This window comes from Branchiostoma lanceolatum, chromosome 17 (assembly GCF_035083965.1).
Source record: "Branchiostoma lanceolatum isolate klBraLanc5 chromosome 17, klBraLanc5.hap2, whole genome shotgun sequence".
Taxonomy (NCBI): Eukaryota; Metazoa; Chordata; class Leptocardii; order Amphioxiformes; family Branchiostomatidae; genus Branchiostoma; species Branchiostoma lanceolatum.
The window spans coordinates 13,629,433-13,647,554 of NC_089738.1; the positions used below are offsets into that span (position 1 = coordinate 13,629,433).

At 39.7% G+C, this 18,122-nt stretch overlaps 1 protein-coding gene across 4 annotated transcripts; it reads right to left on the reverse strand.

Annotated features, from left to right (window-relative positions):
• Positions 1-688: 688 nt before the first annotated feature.
• On the reverse strand, positions 689-18,122 carry LOC136423218 (amine oxidase [flavin-containing] B-like). Of its 4 annotated transcripts, none has more exons than XM_066411298.1 (14): positions 17,941-18,120; positions 7,697-7,791; positions 6,878-7,015; positions 6,544-6,657; positions 5,897-5,988; positions 5,109-5,250; positions 4,691-4,840; positions 3,428-3,511; positions 3,172-3,247; positions 2,903-3,047; positions 2,473-2,530; positions 1,988-2,085; positions 1,597-1,708; positions 689-1,384 (listed from the first exon to the last, which is right to left on the reverse strand). In XM_066411298.1, exons 1-14 carry the CDS (start codon positions 18,014-18,016, stop codon positions 1,193-1,195), a joined length of 1,572 nt encoding a protein of 523 aa, XP_066267395.1. In that variant the 5' UTR covers positions 18,017-18,120; the 3' UTR covers positions 689-1,192. The 4 variants fall into 4 exon arrangements, with proteins under 4 accessions (XP_066267395.1, XP_066267397.1, XP_066267398.1 ...); XM_066411300.1 differs by lacking the exons at positions 4,691-4,840; positions 5,109-5,250; positions 5,897-5,988; ... (1 more) ...; positions 6,878-7,015; positions 7,697-7,791 and adding exons at positions 14,237-14,386; positions 14,963-15,092; positions 15,504-15,595; ... (1 more) ...; positions 16,421-16,558; positions 17,050-17,144 and having other exon boundaries at positions 17,941-18,119; XM_066411301.1 differs by lacking the exon at positions 17,941-18,120 and adding an exon at positions 8,224-8,409.

Here is an 18,122-nt window from a genome sequence, read left to right on the forward strand (position 1 = left end):
GCATCTACTCCATTCATCACCCGTTTTCTCAGTTGAAACCTACATTAGGTACCGTAATCTTTTGCTTTTGTCCGCCCCCTGTGTCGAGAGAATACTGCCAATTCTCACTAGAGCCACTGGCCGCTTCTTTTGTCTAAGATTTTGCAAAATAATCATCTGTTTTCGCGTGTGGAGGAACAATACAGTGCCCCATGTTTCCAAGGGGATTCATACCTTTTATGTGCTGGGTTTTTTCCTTGGCATTCTTTACTGTTGGAATGTTCTAAATAACCCAAATGATCTTCTCACTTATCTTATTTCATCATCTTCCAAAGACAGATAAACTTTTCCAAAATAATTATTTGAATTTTTCAATTGAAAAACCTTTGGGGAAAAATACAAGAAGGAAAGAAACATGAAACACAAGAAGGAAGAGCAGACATCAGGGAGACTGGAAGTGATTTAAAAGTCTATGTTTGACCAGAAATTTGATGATTATAAATCTCTTATCCTATGAAATATATAAGCAGTAATCCAGTAATGGTTGATAGATTTGGAATGTAGATATTTCATCTCTGTAGCATAAGATTGTAATCAAATTATGCTGAATCATTATGCTACTTCAAACAATATACCTTCTTCTTCTATTGTCACATCATGTAAGAGCATGAATTCAGTCTTATTGCTTTATCATTGATCTCCAAGCAGATGTAAGGATCCGGCTTGTTCTCTGTGTTTTACACCTGTTTCTGCAATATTGGTAGCAGGCAAGCTGCTAGAAATTACACTCAGCTTATAAGAATGAGATAAAATGACACAGAATCGTACAAAATGATACTCTTTCTTTTATACTGGGGAGTACGTCAAGTAGGTGAGCCTTATCAATTAACAGTGACTTCTGCCGAATTTCGGTGCACACATCCAATGTATATCAGTTGTGTAGCTTATTTACATATTTGTGTACCATAAAACATACATTTTAAAAATTGGACAGATTGCAGCATTGACCATTCATGGCTCAAAATGTAAAGAACCTGATTACCGCTGTACTCTCATTTATCTATCTATTCATCTATTCTTTTGGCTGAAACTGTACATACATGAGACAGCCCAATTAGCATGTTGCTATTGTCAAGGGCTAACCTTGGGAAAAGATACAATGACTTACACAATCAAGTTATTCGATTAATTGATTAATTAATTGATACGCTCATTACAACAGATAGACACACAGCACAGCTACCAGCAGCACAAGAAAGGCCAGCAGGAAATACAGGAGCTGTGGAACGGACGGAAGGAACTTCTCCAAGGGGTCGACAGCCATGGGGGTGTGGGGGACGTCAACACTGGGGGGTTCCTCCTGCCAGATCTCGTCTTCAGGTATCTTCCCCATGGCATGCATAACCTGGAAGTGAAAGTAAAAAGTGAAAGTATTCTTGAACCAGTCACGCTCAAATTAACTCATGAGGTGGTGAGTGAGAGTGGGCTGTTACAGCCAGTCACAGCTTTCTGTCCCAACAGTTTCATTTTATAGGCACAACCAAGAGTGAAAATAAATTCAGATTTCTTCTCTTTTAATTAAAAGCATAAAATGTACGCTGTTAAGTGATAGTTTACCTCTCTTGCAGCTCTCTCCCCAGCCTCTACAGCCCCATCCATGTAGCCAGCCCACTTCACAGCAGTCTCCGTACCGGCAAAGTACATGCGACAAAACGGCTTGCGTAGCTCTCTGTAGTGAGTGAGTAAATGAATGAATGAATGAATGAATGAATCAATCAATCAATATTGGTAGCAGGTAACACAATACTATTCAATACTTACATTGTATACGATGTACTAATGTTGCAGGCAGTTAGAATACTGGTACCGGTAGTGATACATATGTACTAACCACCAAGATAGGCTTAACACTAATAACACTGTTGTGAACAAAATGCACTTCATCCATAAGATGGGGTTCTATTAAATAGATGAAAGGGTACATGTGCAAAGTGTGTAATACTGGTACCTGCCAAAGCTTGTCATCACACCGGGTCCCAGGGTGGCAGCATAGCAGCCCCCAGAGAAGGTCTCGGCCATCCAGTTCTGTTCTACATAGTTTACGGGCTGAAGGAAGATTACAGAAAATGATAATGTATCATATAAATCAAATTCAATGTTCAACCCAACAAAAAATTTCAAGGAGGCAAGAAAAAACTTTGTGTTTGTGTTGCGTCTCTGACTTCTCATATTCCACCAATATGAGAAGTGGGAGACATCACAGACACGACCACTCGTGATGGAGTCTCGTAAACAACTGACTTTATTCAAACGAGGGAAGGGGATCAGCCGTTCTATGTTCAAACGACCGGTCCTGTTCGATATGACGTATAGGTACTGTGGAATCCCGTTCGAGATACACATGTAACGTATACGTACTATAGAGTCCTACACTATAATGCTCAGTAAATGAACAAGCATGCAATTAGTCGCTTTTTTTTGGCTGCAACTCACATGAAGAAACTCTGGACACTGGAAGACTTCAGCATAGTGTTTACACACTGCCTGCTTCCTGAAAATACATAATGCCAATTTTACATATATCAGGGTTCATATATTTGAATATACCTCCTGTATATCTATATCTATAAGATTCTTTATACATCTGAATCAATCTATCAATGTAATTCTTTCATATCATTATTGAAAATGATTAAATGTATTTATTGTGGTTTTTTAGCATACAACATTTTGATTATCTCCCCTGTAAATTCATGACACCCAGAATATACATTTCAAATATATCATTATTTTCCTATAGAACTGTCTTAAAGGCAAACTTAAAATGCTGCAAAAACCTCCTTTTCCCTTTTTGCCAAAAAATTGAGTCCTTGCGAAAATAATTTTATTTACAGTCCATGTACTTCATCACTACTGGTATTACCTTTGCTCTGTGGACATCTCACAGTATTCTCTGGCATGTGTGGATAGGATGAAACCCATGATTGCAGGATGGGTACCATCTGGTTTTGTGTCGTCCATGCAGTAATTGACAGGTCCCTTGTCAGACAATGCTGAGCCACAAAAACCTGAAAATACAAGGCAAATTCAAATTGATATCCAGTTGCAGCTTTAGTAACTGTTTTAGGGGCATATCTTATTACTTGGATCAAGGAGGTTGCCTGGATATCTAAGGTTGATCAACATACTGACCTTTCTCCTTCCAGAAAGCTGTGTTGTAGAATGTGTTGGTTTTGATGATAGATCCCATGGGCATCCTCTGCACCATCTAGTAATGTCAAAGAGTTAGAACAGGGTTAGAATAAGCAAACTTTTATCTGACAATTTCCAGGACCTTTGATAGACAAGACAAATGTACATATACAAGAAAAGAAATCATGATATTTACTATTACTTTTCTCATTGGAAAATATAGCTTTGGCTTATAATTTGTACAGAAGACGCTCACCTGTATTTTCATGTCTGGAAGAGGAGGTTCAAAAAGAATTCTGTGCAGAAGTGGTGGTGGCACAGCGCTAATGATATATTTGGCCTGAAAAGTGAAGAGAAAAACAGATCTATCTGTCAGCAAAACTGCTCTGATCACTGGAAACTGTTAACATGAAAGAGACTGGCAATAGAACTGGCAATAGAAGGATGGAAAGTTTGAAATTGCTGAAATAACAGTGACTGTACTTTTTAAAACTTCTCGTAGTTCACCTGTGACCATCACTGTCTCGGAAATAACACCAAGTTATAAGTGGGTACCCCTAACAACCTGTGTGGGTGTGGGTCATTCTGGCTCTCAACTATAGCACCCTTGGGCCATAGCCAAACCATCCTTCCAATTATCCAAGTATCCTAGTACACCACTTCCACCCTACCAGCTGCCACTATGCAATATTCACATCACAGCGGACTCACACCAAGCAGACAAACAAACACACCAAGTCATTACAATAACTTTGTGTATTGCGCTTAGATAATGTGGTAGCGAGCAGATTAATATTGGAATGAGCAGAGCACTTTAGACTAATGCTTCTGACTGTTCACAGCTTAAAGGTACATATCCAATATTTTGTGAAACACTTCTATGATACACAACAGATCTTAATGACGACCCCCAGCGGGGTTCATCACGCTTCCTGAAAAAATATCAAGATTTATTCTGAAAACCTCAAGATTTTGTGCTAGATCTTGAGCTTTTATGAGACAATCTTGAGCTTTTATGAGACAATCTTGAGATCTCAAGGTCTCAAGATTTTTCCAAGATGGTTTCAAAGCATCTCAAGATTTTTTCACAACATCTTATATCTTGAGACTTTTTCAAAGCATCTTGAGATGCGATGAAAAAATCTTCAGATGCTTTGAAACATCCTGGAGAAATCTTGAGACCTTTTCAAAGATCTCAAGATTGTCTCATAAAATCTCAAGATTGTCTCATAAAATCTCAAGATTGTCTCATAAAATCTCAAGATTGTCTCATAAAATCTCAAGATTCATCACAAAATTTTCAAAGAAGCGTGAAGACACCCGCTGGGGGTCATTATGATCCATTGTGTATCAGAGAAGTAAATATTTGATATGTACCTTTAAGCCGTAAACGGTCAGAAGCATTAGTCCAAAGTGCTCTGCTCATTCCAATAATAATCTGCTCGCTGTGTCACCGTTATCTTTCAAAGCTGCAAAAGGAGGCTGAAACAGCAGCAACCTGAACACACCCATCACCTACCCTGTACTGTTTCCCACTGTGTGTGGTCACCATGGCAACCGTCTCCTCCTGTTCTATCCTCATGACAGGGCTGGACAGAACAACTCTGTTGCCAAGCAACGCTGCAATTTTCTCACTCACTTGCATAGAACCGCCCACAAATTTCCTCTCCTGTATTAAGAAGACATCAAAAGCCATTATTCTAATTTCACAATTTTCACAAAACGTCAGAGAATGGAACAGTCTTACTACATACATAAACATCCATGAGGTACAACTGAACATGCAGACCGATCCCTAGACCACCTCCATCAAAGTGTATCTCCTTCCCAAAGGTAAAAAGGCAAATATTTGATTGACATGCAGCCACTCTCTCATTGGTCGAACTGCTAATTGCAATGCTATCATTGGTCAAAGTGCCATGATTGGTATAGTGTACCTGTGCTCCATTAGTGATACTGATCATTCTTCTGAGACCCTGCCCAGAAGCCAGGTAAGTCAGGAAGTACAGGAAGGAGATCTCATGGGGCTCACAGCAGTACACCCCTGCCACAATCAAACCCACCATCTTCCTGGCTGAGCTGTTTTTGAAAGAGCATCAAAATGAATTCAGTGATCACAACTTTAACTAGAATTACATCTAAGAGAGCTCCAGTCACGATCTTTTAGCAAAATACAAAGGCAAGCAAGTCATTATATTCTACAAGTGCTCACAACAGACAATGAAAAGGATTGTTAGTGAGTGAGGGAGTCTCAGTGAGTGAGTGAGTTGCATGAGTGAATGAGTGAGTGACTAAATGAGTAAGTGACTAAATGAGAGTGAGTGAGCAAGTGAGTGAGTAAGTCTCAGTGAATGAGTGAGTGAGTGAGTGAGTGAGTGAGTGAGTGAGTGAGTGAGTGAGTGAGTGAGTGAGTGAGTGCTTAAGGTACTAGGACACATCGATCAACAAGCTCAACCAATATAGGAAAACTAGTGAGGTATAATTTTCAAACATTGATTGCCATGCCTACTGTAAATGCATTTAAGTTTGCATGGTTTTTATTTCGCGCTAAGGGGAAAAATGGAGTATTCGCCGTGTTTTTAAGTTCGTGGCAGCACTAAAGTCACATTATAACTGCTACAGCATTGGACACTAATGTTCGCGGTGGTTTTAAGTTCGCGGTGAAACAGTCGCCGCGAAAACTGCAAACATAAAACCACCGCGAACATTTCTGCATTTACAGTACCTTGTCCAGCACTCCTTGTCCATGAAGTCCTTTACTGTCATACTGTCCCACTCTTTAGCCCTTGGTGTATTCCAGGGAGCATCAGCTGGGACCTTGTACATGTACAATTTAAGACTGATTGTTAATAGTTAATTCAAATTGAATTTTTGTTTATTTGTTTAACCAGAAATACATAATCCTGGGGGGTCCAACCCCTTACATAGTAATACATAGCAACAATAAAAATGTCAAATGATAACAAATAATACAGGAATAACGAATTACTTGAAAATATAACAATTCATCAGACAACAGTGATTTGATAATAACTGAAATAATAATAGCATAATATAAATATTGAGTCAAAACATAATGATGGAGAATCAAAACAATGAACCAAGAAATAAGTTAAATGAGTGCCACACATGTAGTTACAATATTGAATTGTCACAATGGGACTTTGTTTTAGCCTGGTTAAAAGTGTTAAAATCATTTTTTTTTTACAAAAAAAGGCTTAGAAAAGAGTAGAAATAGCTCAAAAGATGTTAAACAACTGAATATTTCTTTTGTCAAGGTACATTGTATGTTCAATTTTCAGAAAACATTAAAAAGGCAAATTAAATACTATAGTATTAACAAATATCGTATGCTAAAATGACTGTTCAAACCTGTTTACAGAAATCCTCTATTTTCTGCACGCAACTGTTCAAGTCAATAAGGTCCAGTGGGTTGTTTGAAAAAGACGAGGGGTCATCAGGGTCCTTAACTGATCGCTGTACTCCCTGAATGGATACAATTAGTTAGTGTTGGAATGGACATCCTTGTGTTGTACATATAGAATGCAACACAGCGTGCTTCGAATCACCTGAGGTACCATTCCAACATGAAGTGCATCCAAATTATTTGATGAAAGTGTGATAAAAAACAGACCCGGTAAGTCAAGAACCCCCGTGTCAAATGTTATTGTGGCCCAGGTATCACATAATGGATAATATCACATACCTCCAAGTAGCTCACTGTTCTCTCCTTTTCATTGACCTTGTAGAGTTTCAAGTCCAGTTCCTTTGCGAGGCGCAGAATTCTGTCCTGTGTGGGGCCCACATACGCACCTCCCAAGTCAACATACCCATAACTGGGATCCTTAGGAAGAAGCAACAAAACAGCTTACTAGTTGTAAGCTTGACGTGTTCAAAAATTCGTATTTCCCGAGAACCATAGTAGAATGGAACTCGTTGTCATCAAGTACTGTAGGAGCTTCATCACTAAGTAGCTTTAAAGAACAGTTGCAGTCAGATATGCAAAGACTAGGTGTAACAGACCGTTCGGTGTAATATGACCAGCTGCTGTCGCGCCGCGTGCCTGCGAAGCTGGTGTGTTACGCCTGATGGCGGTTATACCGGCTATATAGATACAGACAGATACAGATAGTTGAACCAACTTCAGAAGGTTTAATTGTTCATCAAATCCATGTGCTACAGCTGCTAATATAAAATATTACAAGAGCCTGTAACAAATTTGGATTAACATCATTGTGACATTAGCTAACAGCCTGACATCACTGTGAGGGTGTAGCCATGGGTCATCCTACAACACCATTGTGCCTGAAACAAACTATACTTCCAATTCTCCAAGTATCCTATTACACCATTTCTGCCTGACAGGCTGCCACATAACTGCAGACGCAGACCATTACAGACAAACACACACACAACCAACTGATTACAATACCTCTAGATCTATTTTCATGGATTCAATGAGGATGGTGAATTAAAATCATTTTGGGCGTGAACATGAACACCTGTTAACTCTTTAAACACTAACCCTGGTAGTGTATGTCCTTCCTCCAACCCTGTCCCTGGCCTCCAGTACATGAACATCCAAACCAGTCTCATGGAGGAGCTTGGCAGCACACAAACCTGACATGATGTACATGTAAGAACAGACTATGATTAGTTACTGTTTATACTGTTACAGTAAGATCAGTGGTCAAAGTGGCATGGACTCTAGGCTCGGAGGCTCAGGCGCTCCTAATCAAAATTTACACGTTAAAACATTAAAATCCAAATGATTGAAATAATGGCCACCATCGCCACGGCAATTTTTTTACACTTCTTCTTGTTAAAGCTATGCCTACTTTCCGATCCAGTTGTGTAATGACTCCGTTACTCTAAAAAACACACATTGATAATGTAATGATTAACATAGCCGTGTCCTTCGTTTTGAGTTAGGAAAAGAAGCACTGTTACTGCTAGAGTCGCTTTGGTGGACGTATCGTTCAAGTCCGAGTCTCAGCTCAGCTCACAGGCACAGTCCCAGCTCCAAATAATGTCAAAAACCGACATGCTCACCACTTATCCCAGCTCCGATGACAACAACATCCGTGTCTATAAGTTCCTTCCCCATGCTAGCTTCAACGTGAGCTACGATGAAGCAAAAATTCCGACTGAAAGTTCTGGAATACTAGACGAGTATTCACTTACGCCAGCATCAGCTGGCTGAAAGGAAAAGTGACCTCTCGGTCGCAAAGAATGAACTTTGACACAAAACTTTCAATTTACCCACAACTCTCTTCGCGGGGCAGAAGTCAGGTGGTGGTTACCTGAACTTTTTTAGAGGGATACGGAAGATACTACTGCATGGGCGGACAGATCTACATTGTACCACAAAGCAAACGTGTTCCCACCCTATATATGCAGAAAATATATACATTTCATTATTCCCATGGAGGTACATTGTATAACGTTATGGTTTTTACCTCCTCCTGTCTGTCCGTACGTGCGGTTCCGGCGAAATATATCAAGAACGGTTGGAGCGATTGCTATGATATTTGGTATGTGTTGTTAACCTGGTCAAGGTCGATTTTGGTACTGCAGCAGGTTAGGGGTCTAGGAAGGGTGGGACCAACCATTTCTTTGAAGGGGTTATCTGTTTGACATTGGTCTGTTAAGGGGGATCATCCATTTCCCATTACGTGGGGCTAAGGGACGGGTAAGTGGGGACCATTAATTTCACATGGGATTTAGGATCTTGCAAGGAGGGCCATCCATTCCACATGGGGTTAAGGGTCTAGGAAGGAAGGGACCATCCATTTCACATAAAAGATTAGGGAGTGGGGGGTTATTCTTTTCACATCGAGTGGAGGGTCTTTGAAGAAGGACCATCCATTCTATATGGGGTAATGGGTCTTTGAAGGAGGTTATTCATTTCACATCTGGTGGGAAAGGGATGGTCACATCAGGTTTAAGATGTGGGGAGAGGGAAAGTCTTAACTAAAATGGAAACTGGTTTATTACTATGCTGAAAATACTAACTAAGCTAAAACTGTATGTACTAATTGTTGATAATGTTAATGCATGGTACAGGGGTAGCTTGGAACCTTTTTTGACCAATGAAGTCTCTAAGAAAGTTATTTTGTAGCTAAATTAGGGCTAAGGTACACAAGTACCATAAGTTGTTACAGTACTTGTGTTAGTGTGTTTGTGCGTGTATGAAATAATAATGAAAAAAAAGTCCAGACTTACATGGCCAGTAATTAAACATACAAAATACTTTTCCTTAAGCAATGATTTTGTCATGCCTGATTTAATTCTAATGTGTAAATTTCAACCGCCATCTTAAAATGTTGTATGTGACTGTCATACTGAATTGTACTTTTCATATACTGGAGCTTTATTGATGCATCAAAAAGAACATTGACTTTTGTACCATCAGCTACAAACTACAAAATTGAAATACAACGTAAATCTTAAATTCTACTTATTAAGAAATATAGGCTAACATTAGCCTCCATAGCAGGCTCTAACCGGCCTTTTTTGGGAGCTAAATAATAGACTTTTTGCAGCCAGCCCATAACCATGGTTATGATGGTGATGGTTATCTTGCAAGATAGTTGCAGGGTGGGTGGCTGATGGTTTGGGCTGGCTGCAAAATGTGTATTATTTAGCCCCCCAAAAAGGCCGGTTAAAGCCTGCTACGGAGGCTAGGCTAATGCATCCATAATATCATGTTACAATCAGGTTTGGCTTATCATGAGTTTCAAAGTATATTGAAAAAATGTTAAGCTTGTAATCTTCTCACATCACATATGAAGATGATACAAGTATATAAAGCAACACACTGCACATGTACATATTAAGTATAGTACAATCAACATTACAGACAATTAAACTTTCTGTTTAGGGTGATGGTGATTCAGCACCTTAGAGAGCTCAAGTTTCAGCACACATATATTGATATGCATAGCTATTACAGGATACATATATATCTTTTCCATATTCTTCTTAAATGTTGCATAGAGTCTTCTTTAGAAATTGGTGTTCATTCAGATCTCAATTCTCATGCATTGTTATTGATCACCTTGTAGTTCTTAGTGGCACATAGGTCAGCAAGTTTCCTTGCTGTTTCTGGTTGCTAGCCCTTCCCCTTTAACGTGCTCGAGGCACTACCTCAAACACAGGACCCCCATCTTACATCACTTTTGAAAATACAGTATAGCCCCAACCAAGAATCCCTTCCCTGGATTTGAACAGGGGGGTCTCCCAGATACCAACTAATTGGAACCAGGAGCTCAGCTGCGAGGCTGCTACAAGTTGAGCAACAGGGGCATCCCTATAAAATGCATTGTTGCTGTAATCTTACTACTGTGTCAGAAAGACAGACAGTAAGGTTACAGCAACCAGCAGCACAAGAAAGGCCAGCAGGAAATACAGGAGCTGTGGAACTGACGGGAGGTACTTCTCCCACGAATCGTCAGGCATGGGGGGGTGGGGGACGTCGACACTGGGGGGTTCCTCCTGCCAGATCTCGTCTTCAGATATCTTCCCCATGGCATGCAGAACCTGGAAGTTCGTACAGGAATGAATGACAATTGATCAAATCAGAAATAGTTGGCATTCATAAGGCTATAATGACTTGATTACATGGATGGCACCCTATGGGCTTCCCAAAACTGATGCGAGCAGGTGAAAAAAAAGTTGGGCAATAGAAATTGCCTTCATTATGAAATCTAAGTGATCAGGAATGTTGAACAAATTATCGAATGCACAGAACAATTGGTAAAGTTTGTACAAAACACAATTATTAATTTTTGTTCTTTCACTTCTTCTTTGGAAGATGGAAGACTTCACAGTGAAGTTCACAAATTAGTATCCTTTTTCTGATATTCTGCTGCAATTTATGGCATAGATTTGATCATTTTGAAGCAAATCTATTTACAGTATGGTCACAAACGTGTTTTTTTTTAATGGGCGAGGCACGCAATAAACTTATCTGTAAGTTTGTTGTTCATAAAAACTCTTTCATACCTCTCTTGCAGCTCTTTCCCCAGATTCTACAGCCCCATCCATGTAGCCAGCCCACTTCACAGCAGTCTCCGCACCGGCAAAGTACACACAGCCAAAGGGCTTGTTTAGCTCACTGTAGACACAGCAAATAACAGGCAACAACTTTAAAATTGGATGTGTCTCGAAAGAGAATTGAACAGTGGTTGAGGGTGGTCATTTTTTTTTTGTCAGCTTATATTGCACTTCATTTACAAGGCACACTGCTATCAACTAAGATGGAAAAATGCTGATCTTCAAAGCTTTTTTTGCAGTTTTTGTGGTGACCTCTCATTATCATGACACTACAAACATGTGTTCATATTGTACATTTATTATCAGTAATTGTTTCAACTGCAAACTTAAGTCACTGCGAAAGCCTTCTTTTCCCTATTGCTGCAAAATCATTAAGATCCCTGCAAAGATGAATGGCATAATACATAGTCTAAGTGTAATACCTGCCGAAGCTTGTCAGAAAACCTGGTCCATAGATGGCTCCAGGTCCTCCCCCAGAAAAGGGTTCAGCGTTCCAGTTATGTTCTACATAGTTCACAGGCTGAAGGGGAAAGATATGGTTGTTAAAAGATTACTGTAAATCTTGAAATGTTTGCAGTTGAAGACTGTGGCCATATCTGTTCTAGAAGCACCCCTGGTCAATTAGAGGATCTGCTCCCCAGGGTAAGGGGATGCATGGTTATGGCACGAGGGTGCAAAGCTCTTGTTTCCTTCTTTAGAAAAAGCCCTGTGTATGTTATACATGTAGTACAAAAGTCATGTAGTCATGTAGTACAAAAGTACATTTATAGAATGTAGCCAATATTACACAGATAGTAATGGTAATGATGTTTCAAAAACAATTATTATATTAGATTAAAGATTTAGATTAGATTTAAGGTGACTTCAATGTTCACTGGCTTGTATCGTGGTGTCACAATTGAAACAAATAACATATCTGGTAGATATTTAACCATTGATAGCACAGTAAGAGTTCACTACAGTTTACCACAACTCACATGTAGGAACTCTGGACACTGGAAAACTTCAGCATAGTATTCACAGACTGCCTGTTTCCTAAATATACAGGTAACAGTCGAAGATGAAAAGTTATTCAATCAGTCAAGGTAATGAATACATAGCATGTATCACATACTATACAGCTATGTGCACAATATATCCATCACACAAGTATTAAGCAAGAAAGTATTACTAAGCACTTAAAAGTATAAAGCATAATTCTACTTTGTGATGTTAAAAATTTCCTAGGAATGCAGAAAAATGATATAAATAAGCTAGTTCATAGTTTGAAGTGCACATGGACAGTGAGATGCCATTTAGGTAATATGTACAAGTGGAAGGCACCTAGCAATAAGCAATGGCCATAGGCCTCTCACTTTGACAATACTACCTCCAATGCATCACAATTTGCACATCAGCAATTCAAACAGTGAACTACTTTATTGGCAGTTGTATATCATCAGTATGGTTAAAATTATAAAAGAAGAGGGTAAACTCATCTTCCACTGCCTGAAAAGAAGAAGTCAAACCCAACAAAATTAGCACCACGTAGATTTTAGAATGCAGCACAATATTGGAGGTAGCCTTTGATATCATTGTATTTGTCATTAAAGTTATATGTGTTGTTGTACAAGCCCTTGGGTGTGTCTTTGCACTAAACTTTGTTTTGTTGTTTGTTAAACACTGACCTTTCCTCTGCAGACATGTGAGAGAATTTTCTGGCCTGTGTGGACGTGATGAACCCCACTAGCACGGGAAAGGAGCCGTCAGGTTTGGTGTCGTCCATGCAGAAAGTAATAGGCGCCATGTCAGATAGTGCCAAACCAGAGAAACCTGAGTGTGACAAACAAGAGATTATAGCCGGGTCTAAATTCCATGATCACCCCGACCAATCGACCTCTTTGAAACAGTGTTACACAGATTCAAATCAGCCATAACCTGACAAATCGCTGGTAATAACACGTGACTGATAAATCTCTACATGATACACAACATAGAATTGAAACTGCTGACCTCTCTCTTTCCAGAATGCTGTTTTGTAATATGTCATTACTTTTATGATAGATCCCATGGGCATCCTCTGTATCATCTAGTAAAGGCAAAAAAAATACCATGAGAAACAAAGTCTCTTAAGGTATATCAATGATACAGTTGCTTCTTAAAAAAAGACAAAGTTGAAACCAGCTAAAAGAATATCTTCTAACCTTTTGGTAATACTTTTCTGACTAATAATGCATTTTTGAAAGTTGTGGTGTTTAACAAGGACTTTATTTTACTAAATTGCTTGTGGTATTTTATCAAGAAACATATTCTTGTCCTCAACATCAAATCTTCGTTTCAATTATGATGCTTTAGAGAATGGAGACGTAAAGTCTGCGGCCCCGCGTATGAGGGAACTTCAGGTGTTTGCCTCATCAACCTCTGCACGTAAAAGAATCCAACACTCTCATCAAGAAGAGTATGGGTCATCCAGTGTGTGTGCTTGGCTAAATGTAAAGCATAGTAGTGCCAGATTGCACTATTAACTACTTAAGAAGCACAATTAAGGATGACAGACAAAGAAAGAGGAGGAGAGAAGCTCACCTGTATTTTCAAGTCTGGCAGTGGAGGGTCAAACAGAATCCCATGGAGAAGGGTAGGTGGGACGGAACTTATAACATACTTGGCCTGTAAATGGAAAATATAGGTGCCATTAGACATACATCCGCCACCCTGAAAAAATGTGTCTATAAAGATCTCCAATGCAACATTCCCCATTATGATGCACTCCTGCATTCTAGGACGTATATCTTAACTGTGCGTCCCTACACTCCAAGTAAGTTTGAACAGTTGATGCAAGGAGATTTCAAGCAGATTGTTGTAAGAATGTGTAACAAACATTGTATTTCTTTGTTGAGTTTATCAATATACTTGTATGAAAGAGAGAGAGAATTCTTACCTACCAACACTTTTCACACGTTGTAATTCTGATTACACGTTTCAAACCTGTAATAAGAATTACAACATCAACTTTCCAAGGCCTACCTACCCTGTACTGTTGCCCACTGTGTGTGGTCACCATGGCAACCGTCTCCTCCTGTTGTATCCTCATCACCGGGCTGGACAGAACAACTCTGTTGCCAAGCAACGCTGCAATCTTCTCACTCACTTGCATAGAACCGCCCACAAATTTCCTCTCCTGTATTGACAACACAAATATCCTTGACTAGTAAATAGCTTTCTCTCTGCGAGTTCTGGACAACAACACAAGACACAAAACCATTATGAGTGGCCAATGATGTCTGATTTGTTCAAAATGCCATTTCCTTTAAAACTCATGGGGAAGAGCCAAATGAGACATGAAAGGAAATATAAGCTTTTCTACAAAGAACCTTTGTTACTTGTTGATGATGGTTAGACATCCAGGTAGTAAGATATGCCAAAAATAGTTACTCAAGCAACTGGTCCAAGATAAAATTTTGAAACAGTTTTTGACTGTTTCAAAATTTCATCCAGTTGCTTGAGTGACTATTTTTGGCATTTGTTACCTGTCTGTCTCCTTCTATTTTCCAATGTGACATCAAACCTTTACCAGGTGTTTCTTAGGTGTTGCACAAAACTAAAACAATCAAGGTGAAAAGTGCATTTATTTCATCTAAAGAGTAACCATTACAATACCTCGTCAAGTTCGACAAGTTTGAATGTCCCTTTCCATGACATTGAAACATTATGACATTGTCAATATTACCAGAAAATTATACCAATTGTTCAGTACCTGTGCTGCATTTGCCATTTGGAATCCACCCGCAGACGCCAGGGAAGACAGGACGGCCAGCAACGACATCTCTTCTGTCTCACAGCTAGCCAAACCCCCCAAAATCGAAGTCAATAGCTTCTTGGCAAAGCTGTTGATAGGACAACATCAGACTTTTTCAATAGGAAGGCCATTGTCATTTTGTAGACAAAAAAATAAGTCTGAAAAGAGTACATGATGATTGTGTCAATGAGCTTCTAGCTTTGTATTCAACAATTTTATGACTCAAACACTCAATGTCAACACAAAGATGTAAAGCCCATTAATATAAGCAACCGTGAAGCACAATGGTCCAGGGTTGAACAGTTGATGACTCTAAGTGGAATACAGCAGTTACTGTCTTTATCTTTCTCCAGTGATCCTAAGATCCTCCTTTCACAAACTTACATACATGTCATGATCGATATCATGAGTGGTCAATTCTACTGAAGATTATGTTTTTCATTTTTTCAATTGTTGATGAATGCAAAGATTTCTGTTCCAGTCCTTAAGTAGCCAGTACCTTGTCCAGCACTCCTTGTCGATGAACTCCTTGAATGTCATTCTGTCCCATTCCTTAGCCCTTGGTGCATTCCAGGGAGCTTCTAGTGGGACCTTGTACAAATAAAGAAGGATTAGTTAGAGCAATTGAAACCATTGTTTATACATGTACCTTAGACTTTAATTTGTATCTATAGTTGTAGAAGACTTTACACATGTGCCTGTACTTCTCAATAAAAGTGCCATTCAGAATCATTTGTCATCAGAAGTTTTGGTAATCTCTAAGAAGAAGTAGAAAGGTAAAATTGTACATAATATATATATTACTATATATATATATATATTTATATTACTAAGTCAATCCAGTCGCCGAACCTGTTTGGAGAACTTTTCAGTTTGCTGGATGAAGTTGTTCATGTCCAAGAGGGCCAGTGGGTTGTTTGTCAGAAGAGAGGGGTCATCAAAGCTGGCTGATCGGTGTACACCCTGTATGGATACAACATGTGGGTGTATTTACAATAAAATGTATATTATTATGAAGTTACTGTGCAGTTGTAATTTTATGTCGGCAGATACCCAGCTCATGTATTCTCAGTGCTACTCGGAGAGACTTACTCTATGATACCTCGACGTTGAATTATCCTATAATACTTCTAATTACTGTAAATCTTTATATGTTTGCAGTGGTTTTATCTTAACTTTCAGTGACACCGTTAATATGAGTTTCCACTACAGAATTGTTTCAACTGCAAACTTGTATTGTAACATCCCGCAAATTTCCCTTTCCCTTCTACTACAAAATTAAGTTCCCACTACAATAAATGAATCTACTGTTACAGTAGTCTATGATATGCTGTTTAACTGTACAGTTTTGTACCTTAGATACTAACTACTATCTGGAGGTGGATGAGTGCTTAAGATCATAGAAATATTACATACCCCAAAGTAGCTCACTGCTTTCTGCTCTGCATCGACCTTGTAAGTTGTTACGTCTAGTTCTTTTGCAACACGAAGGATTCTGTCCTGTGTGGGGCCCACATACGCACCTCCCAAGTCAACATACCCACAACTGGGATCCTGAAAACGAAGAAAAAAACACTTTCAAGAAACCCTTCCATAATCAAATACTGCGACCCTTGACATGTTCAAAATGGTTTCATATTTGTGGTTTAACACGTCCATCTAGGACTGAATGCCCCTCTTTCTAGGATTGCACTTCTCTCACGGCATTCTTCAAAACAAAAACTACGAAGGCCTGAAATACTTGCAAAGTGTAAACAATACCATGCCATTAGGCTCGCCCCTGAGGCACCGCCAAAAAAAAGCACTAAGCATTGACAGCTTAGAATATTCACTGAAGGATTGAATCATCCACCAGTGAAAACAGCTTTGCGTGCGTGTAGCGCGCGAAGCCCGGAAGTTAGGGGAGTTATAATTAGGGCTGCTGGCTGTTTTGCGGGTTTCGTGAGGGAGGTCAGGAGTCAAATATTTTTTTTATTTTTACTTGGCTGAAAATCTGGCAACTTAAGGGTTAAATTATTCAGTATCAGAGGTATTTAGGAACTTACCGACACTGTGTATGTCCTTCCTCCAACCCTGTCCCTGGCCTCCAGTACTTGAACATCCAAACCAGTCTCATGGAGGAGCTTGGCAGCACACAAGCCTGAGCAGACGTACAAACGTATACATGAAATATAAACGTTAGTAGGAAATAGAAAGAATGCTTGGTCAGAGAAGACCTGAAGGTATGAAAGACTTAAAGTGTACTGGAGAATTTGAACTGATGATTATAAAGCTCCACCTCTGCAAATACATCTTTCAACAAAAAGAGTAGGGGCATGCCCCGGCGTGAGTGGATCAAAACATTCCGGCCTAAATAGGGTAGGGAATTTCCCGAGCAGCCTTCGTAACCCCTGCTTCTCCTAATGGGTCAGTGAAGTCATGCTTGTCTCGAGCATTGATGTTTCTGACCTAGGGCGAAAAGACGCTGCTACAGTAAGAAGAGTTCAGTGCTTTGATGAGTGGCCCCCTACGGCCTTGCACTGTCAGAGCGAGTTCGTTGAAAAAAAAAAAATAGGACTGACGTGGGCTTCCCCTTTGGATCCTGAAAGGGTAGCCTGGACTACTTGCCCGGCCTGGTTGACAGCCCAGCTTTTTCCAGAAACCCCACAGGTGATGATGATGATTGGTTTTCTATTTATTGGTTTGGCTGTTCAGCAAACACAGGTGTAACAGACCGTTCAGCTGCTGCCACCCCGTGTGCCTGCGAAGCTGGACAGGTGTGCTACGCCGAAGGGCGGTTTATACCTGGGCTATATAGATACAGAAAATAATACAGCTCTAGGCTGCATGCCCAACTAGCCTGTTGCTATTACATTTACCAAGGACATTCTATATAATGTCCTTGCATTTAACTACAAAGGGTGTTTGTTTGAGTCCCACAAGTGTGTTTAACTCACCACTTATTCCAGCTCCTATGACCACCACATCAGTATCTACCACTTTCTCCTTCCCTCTTGCTTCTAAACTGTACATGGTGAAGCAGATTCCACCTCAGAAGTGCGGGAATGCTGATGATTTAATATGACTCATCAGCATTATTTGAAAAGGGAAAGTAAACCACCAACTCGACCGCTAGGTT